General features: G+C 38.7%; 2 protein-coding genes across 2 annotated transcripts; both read right to left on the bottom strand.

Annotated features, from left to right (window-relative positions):
- Positions 1–1600: 1600 nt before the first annotated feature.
- Smp_009340 (hypothetical protein) lies at positions 1601–6569 on the bottom strand. The gene is made up of 3 exons (XM_018798476.1): positions 6436–6569; positions 6205–6395; positions 1601–1925 (listed from the first exon to the last, which is right to left on the bottom strand). The coding sequence occupies exons 1-3, from the start codon at positions 6515–6517 to the stop codon at positions 1665–1667; spliced, it is 534 nt and encodes a 177-aa protein (XP_018653414.1). The 5' UTR covers positions 6518–6569; the 3' UTR covers positions 1601–1664.
- Smp_115060 (hypothetical protein) lies at positions 2990–5378 on the bottom strand (the record flags this gene model as incomplete). The annotated part of the gene is made up of 2 exons (XM_018798477.1): positions 2990–3193; positions 5076–5378. The coding sequence occupies 2 exons, from the start codon at positions 5376–5378 to the stop codon at positions 2990–2992; spliced, it is 507 nt and encodes a 168-aa protein (XP_018653415.1).
- Positions 6570–7622: the final 1053 nt, after the last annotated feature.

Genomic DNA, 7622 nt, shown 5'->3' on the forward strand with positions numbered 1-7622 from the left:
TTAGAATACGCCGACGACATAGTTTTACTCGGTGAAGACGCTGACAACATGCAGAGTCTTCTGACCACTATAAGCAACAATGCAGGCATGTTCGGAATGCGATTCTCTCCCTCGAAGTGCAAAATGTTACTTCAGGATTGGGTTGCATCGACACCTGAACTAATGATAGGGAGTGAAGTAGTTGAGCGTGTAGACCACTTCACTTATCTTGGAAGTCTCATCAGCCCTTGTGGTCTGGTATGTGACGAAATCTCAGCACGGATACAGAAGGCTCGTCTAGCTTTCGCCAACTTGCGTCATTTATGGCGTAGGCGAGATATCCGTCTAGCAACCAAAGGACGGGTTTACTGTGCAGCAGTTCGCTCCGTCCTACTCTATGGCAGTGAAACATGGCCAATAAGAGTAGAGGATATTCGTAGGCTACTAGTGTTCGATCATAGGTGTCTTCGAAGCATTGCTCGTATATCCTGGGACCACCGGGTAAGTAATGCAGTTGTTAGGAAACGAGTACTAGGTAGGGATGGCAAATCGATTGATGAAGTAGTGAAACTTCATCAGTTGAGATGGCTGGGACATGTGTTACGTATGCCCGACCACCGACTGCCCCGACGTGCAATGTTTCATGGTGTAGGAGTAGGTTGGAAGAAAGCTAGGGGTGGCCAGACCAAAACGTGGCACAAATCAATGAAGTCACTGACAAGTGGACTGGGCCATGTTGGTAGGTGTAGACTACCTGGTTGGGATTCGCGAGATGACAGCAACCGATGGTTAGAGACCTTGAATGACATGGCTCAAAATCGTTTGCAATGGCGAAGATGCATCCACTCTTTGTGTTCTACCAAATTCTAATCTTCTGAATTCCTCATGTCTTTATCTTTTTCTCTTTCCAAATTTATTTCACTGTACTATACTCCTTCAATAATTTCTTGAAACCCCTAATCTTTTGGATTTCTGATTATACTCCTACTACTTCTACCACTATGGGATTTGAATCGACAACTGCATCTCTGTGCTAATGTGGTATGGCAACTCGAACTGATGTACGTACGTACGAAGTTCTACGTTGTGACTGACTGACTGACTTATCGTATATTCGCTAAATAACTAAACTATCCATATTCATTTCCCTCTTATTATAAGCTTTATTTTGACCTATGAACTATTACTATACGATTTATCATTCTTGAATTATCCCTAGTCTATTAGTTACTGCCTCCCACATGCACAGCCACATTAGGCTACAATTTGTACAAATGTTATTTCCTATTTTATTGGTACGATATGGTCAGTCTGTTTGGTATATAAACTCATACCGCAGAGGCTGTTATTGCTGTTCTGGACTTAACTGGCTGGGCTAGGCAGAAAGCAGGACCGATACCTACTCTAGACTGCTTGTATAGTTTTTGTGTGTCACTGTTCCCAATCGATAATTCGCTGCTCTCTGATTGTCGGTCTTATCACGTCATACGTTAGCAAGGCATCTACTCGGTCACATGATATAACAGGTTCCTTCTTTAATTAAGATGTTGAACGTCCGTCAAGAAAAAAAGGTGTTCTTTTAGTCTTAGCCTCTAATACAAATGATAGAAAAAGAAGAGAATTATCATCTTACTGAATTAATTATTTACAATTTTAAGAAATATACAATAAATCCAGTTTCATTTTTATTCGTCAAATTTTACTTTTTTCGGTTTATGATGATTAACATTATTGTTATTCGATTCATTAGGTGGAATAAGTGCAGCGGAACGTTTAGCTTTTTGTCGTTCTTTTGATATTTGATTAGATTTAGTAATATTTGATTCAACTTTCAAACGTTTACGTTCAGCTTCAGCTAAGAAATATGTACCTTTTTCAAGTTCAATATCAATTTTTGATTGAACTGGTGGTGGCGGGAATGGATTGTATTCTTTTTTCTTACGAACCTAAAAATAAACAGTTAAAATTATTCAGTAAATTATACACTTTATGGAATGATGGTAAATCAGTTGATGAGGTTGTTAATCTTCATCGACTGAGATGGTTGGGCCACGTGTTACGTATGCCTGAACACCGATTATCAAGACGCGATATGCTGACTAGTATTGGCGATGGTTAGGAGAAAGTTAGGGGAGGCCAAACCAAAATGTGGCATCAGAGCTTGAAGTCACTAACTTCTAATCTGAGCCATGTTGGTAGATGCAGACTACTTGGTTGGGGTCCGCGTGACTATCGTAACCAATGGTTGGAGAGTCTGTGTGACATGGCTCAGATTCGATCACAATGGCGTAGGTGTATACACTCTTTATGTTCTCTTAAACCTTGAGATTAAAAATTGCTTCATTACGTTGTTCCTTCCTATACTATATCCTTATATACATTACCATCACTAAATTAACTACTTCTGTGAATCTGGTGTTCATCTTGTTGTGCTAACGAGGTACGGCAACTTGGACCGATGCATATATATGCCCGGTCCTACGTTGTAGCTGACTGACTGATTGACACTCTATTGGGATTTAGCATGTTTTTTTTATATTAATATGGACCTACAGGTAGATTACATATTTACATAATCAAAAAATGATTGGTAATTATTTAATTTTATATAGTTGAAATCATGAGTCAATTGAAGCTAGACCACCATGGAAAACCTGGAAGCACTGGACGACCGTTTCGTCCTATTGTGGGACTCAGCAGTGCACACCCACGATCCCGTCTCGTGAAATTCAAACCCGGGACCTATCATTCTCGCGCGCGAGCGATTAACCACTAGACCACTGAGCCAGCATCCAACGGTGTTAATGTCTAACCTCAACCAATCCACGAAATTGAGAAACCAATCACCAATATCTTCAATGAGTTGATATCTCACAACAGACCTGGTTGAACTCCACTGGTCACTGCCTCCCACTAATTTATTAATTATTAAATTACAAACAGTTATGAAGATATTTACATGATTCTTTTAGTGTTTCATACTTAACAGTTTACAACTGTGAGATTAATATCATATACACACTAATAATAAACGTACTTTGTGAGGTTTTCTACGTCGACTAAGTACCTTCTTTTTCATTTTAGGCAAAAATCGATCCCAGGATATATTTTGTTTTGTAGGATCCATAGAAAGTTTCTTTATTATAAGTAACCTTTTAATAGAATAAGCTGGATGTATATTGTCATAGATGCAGCCTTGAACAATTTTACGTACCTTTATTTATATAATAAACAACAACAAAACTAATTAGCTTAAGTAGCATACTTATTTAAAAAACAATCGTATAGAGAGAAAATGTGTAAATTCCGAAACCTGCACATTATGACGAATTGTTTAACAAATTAAATCTAGAAAGGAAGACAACCACTCTGGGGTCATAACTTTCGATTTCTCAACGTTACTGTAACTATTAAAATAAACGAGACCATGGAGTTATGTTATTATTTATTTATTTATTTATTTAAACACATATATATTGGTACAAAAGGGCACCAGGTACATATGCGCCACACAAAATAATGAAAGTAGGAAGAGAAGGGATGAAAAGATAAGGCGGACTGAAATGTACAACCAGAAGGCTCTTTCAGTTAGGAAAGTTAGAACCATTCTTTATGTAGAAAGTAAAAGAAGGTTGCAGCAGGATCGCCACTGGCTTCTATTCTGAGCCATATCTGATAACGTCTCTAGCCACTGTGTTGCACCATCTCTCGGACCCCAACCAGGGAGTCGTGAAGGACCAACGGAAGCTAGCCCTTTGCAGCTTTCTTTCATGCCACGACACCATGTCATACACTGACCTCCTCTCCGCTTTTTCCAACCAGTCCCAGGGTCGGCAAATAATGCACGACGTGGAAGTCTCTGGGACGACATTCGTAAAACATGTCCAAGCCACCGAAGTCGGTGTTTCAAGATGGTGACACCAATTGAATTATCGTCTCTGCGCCCGAACACACGATGCCGAACCCCTGCATTACTAACATGGTGTTGCCACTGGATGTCAGCAATCCTTCGGAGACAACGATGATCGAACACAGAGAGACGTCTAACATCCTCAACTCGGAGAGGCCAGGTTTCACAAGCAAAGAGCAAAACTGCTCTCACCGACGCGTTGTAGATCCGACCTTTTACAGCCAGACTAACATCACGAAGGCGCCAAAGATGGCCCAGATTGGCATATTCCGCTCTGGCTGTCACTATACGTGCATCAATCTCATCACTCACGCCACCACCAGCGCTTATATAGCTACCTAGATACACGAACTTCTCAACTACTTCGATCTCCTCACCATCCAGGGTGAGTACAGGATGAGAATCCTGCCAGTCTTGTAGGAGTACTTTGCACTTGGAGGGTGCAAAGCACATGCCGTACCTGCGGACACTGATTGCCAACTGATTAAGTGCTGATTGCATGCCTTGGGCATTATCGCACAGTAAGACAATATCATCCGCATTCACAAATGAATGAAATGATGAACTCTATGTTATTATATCCAAATTAGAAGTTTTATGTCATCAGTGAAAAGTCATTTCACGCTGCGAATGCGTTTAATGCATCCTGAGGTCAGTATTTCAACACTTATGTAATTTTCTTGATTAGCACAATTATCTTTACCCTTTAAAAAAGTCCATAATCAGAAATCTAAAGCAAAATATAATGGCCCCGAAACACCCCCCAAAGGATGTCGAAATGAGTTTTAAAGAACAACTATTTTCGTACAAAGCCAAATAAAATTTCTAACGTAGTCATACAATTAAGTGAATCTAAACGAGAAACCAATTCTTTAGTTAGACAGTACTATTAGGTTTCTCGACTGTCAGTTCTATGTGCTAATTTTAGAATTTGGAAATAAATGAAGAGAAAAGATTTATTGGCTATTGGGATAAGCGTTACCAAGTGGCAATATGAATCCAATTCTAAGATCGATTATACAGTCACCTTAGACTAGTGCATTTGCCTTTATTCTTCTAGAATAAGTGACTGGTGTGTACTCGGGACTTCTATAGTTCACGAACCAGATATTATAATAGTGACGATAAAACTAATTAGGATTCAAATAATTATAATATTGCAGATACATAAAATAATTAAACACACCTCCTTTAAATCGTTATATCGACCAACCACAGAAACAGTTTTTCCTTGCACAACTATATAACAGTTGGTAGACAGCTCCAGAGCTTTCAATGTTTCACCATCATGGCCAATAAGCCGATTACGTCGTTTAACAAATCGCTCACGATTAGTCAAGTTTATCTCAATAATATCTGCAAATGTCTCGTCATCCAGAACACGGATAGCTTGCTCCATAGGAACAGAGCGAGCTAGTAGGCGTATAACATCTCTGGCCTTTAGTATGATAAAAGGATCAAAAGTTTTTGGAGTTGTTCGAACTTCCATAGTGCTTTCAGCCACATCTATCTCCACTCGGATATGCTGTTCATAAAATTAGAAATACATCTCCATTACTTAAGAATAAGTCAGAAAAAAACTTCAATTCACAAGAAAACCAGCATGAAAAATGTGGAACATAATAAACTGGCTTGAACAATTTCGAAAGAATAGCATTCAAAAACATAATTATGTTATACAATTCATTATATTTCCATGCAATTGTTTAAGCTATACACATGCATTAGGGATCGGTAATTTATTATTCAAATTCAGCATAGTATTCATAATTGCAATTAACGAGAAGCAATTATATACCTACTATAAAATATCCCGATCTCCCTATTTTGGGGGAAATTTTACCCGTTTTGGGGAAGCCGCTATGGAAAAATTTTGAGGACATGGCACAGAAACCCCAAAGTTTCCCCACAGTTTGGGGATTCCTTCAGAATGAGGAGATTGGGATAGCACACAGGTATTGGGAATACAGACGACCACTTAATGCAAATGTTCGCCCCGAACACATTTACCCTTATCCAAGAAGTTAGTGAATGACGATCACCTGAACATCTTAACATCAGACATAAATTGTATTGGATAATTTTTTCTTGTGGTTTGCTTACATGACAAGCAAAAAATAAATCTTCCACCTTTATTTCCCCATTTTGTCTATTCAGGTTATTCAGTACGATTTACAAACGATGCTTATAATCCAGGAACTTTGCAAGTTGCAAGGTGTGATCACATCAACTGACGAACAGGATACATGAAGTACGTTTTTGTGATATTTAGAAAATATATGAATAATAATTAATTTCATGCACATAAGTCTTACATGTTCCATCATTATTCTTCTTAAAACGGGCCAAATTTCGGTCAAGTACTTCTCACGATATTTTGGGAAGAGCGTTGTGTATGATGACGAAGCAAACAACCTTCCATGTGGATTATCCTCAGGATTGAACTTAGGCTCCTTCCAATCTTTTGGAACCTCAGCATATTGTGGCTCTGAGACTTCATGAAGTTCTTAAAAAAATACTTCAAACATGAAAATTTAATAACCAACTTTTTGCCGAAAACGCTTTGTATGGTACCCAACCCGGAACCACTGGGAAACTGAGCTTCTGTTTATTGGTTTTTTTACCCATGATGTTTCACGCACATGCCGCTCGTTATTTTAGGGATGAGATAATAGTGATGACGAAAGTAACCTGACAGACAAACGCCAAGACTGTTAAACTAATAGCCGTGTTAATAGCAAACGACCTAGAGGAAATAATTCCCACACCATGGTTTATGTCCAATACTGGGCTAATATCTCTATCGTTTAAATAAACATAGTTGTTTTTAATTGCTTGTGACTATTTTAAAACTGCCCCAGAAATGTTTATGTGGTCCTCTAATGTCGGTCTCACAACTCTGTAACAATTCTTTAACGATAAGAATTGTTACATGACTATGTAATATACTCCAAACTTCAAACTGATCAGTCTGAACGGTTCAGATAGTTCCACAGCCCGTTCTTCTGTGTTGTAACCAGTTTCCGGGGGTTATGCTCTAGAGTGTCCTTATCCTTTTGGAATGAGGGAGGAAATACTATATTTCAGTACTCTAAACCACGACAAATAAAACCGTTGAAGATCATGTGGAAAGTTCTTCCATCAAACTGGCCAAATATGCGCTTCAATGTTACCAGTGCAAGGTTTTCCAGATAAGCATCTTTGTCGCAGTTGCCGTAAGACTTCAGATTATATGGTTTCAACACTGCTGGATCATGCTAAAATTGGGATACCTTGTTGCGTGTTCGCATGTCGGGCTAACCAGATCTGTAGTGCCGTGCTTCAATAATAGTTCACTTCGATAACCGTCATTATACCAATCTTAACGGTGTATTAAATCAGAAGGAAGCGGCAACTACATTTTTATTGATAATCGATGCAGATGAGAAAGCTGTGGGCACATGAGCAAGTGTAAGCGAGCGAAGCAAAATGACGCATAGTAGAGATGGCTGGGAAGCCAACTCGCTATGAGCAAGCATTAATCAATATTTATAATCAGACAAAAATGAATGACAGACATATGATGAGTAAGATACGAAGGGTACACATATATGCTCATATAAAAAGTAGTCAAGGTTAATAAGTGAATAATTAACAAGACCAAAATACGACTCATAATATATAGGTGAACTGGCTTGGCCAGTAGCTAGAATAAAGTAGATGGGCTTAACAAATAAACCGATACTACAACCTC

The sequence above is a fragment of the Schistosoma mansoni genome, chromosome 6 (assembly GCF_000237925.1).
Source record: "Schistosoma mansoni strain Puerto Rico chromosome 6, complete genome".
Taxonomy (NCBI): Eukaryota; Metazoa; Platyhelminthes; class Trematoda; order Strigeidida; family Schistosomatidae; genus Schistosoma; species Schistosoma mansoni.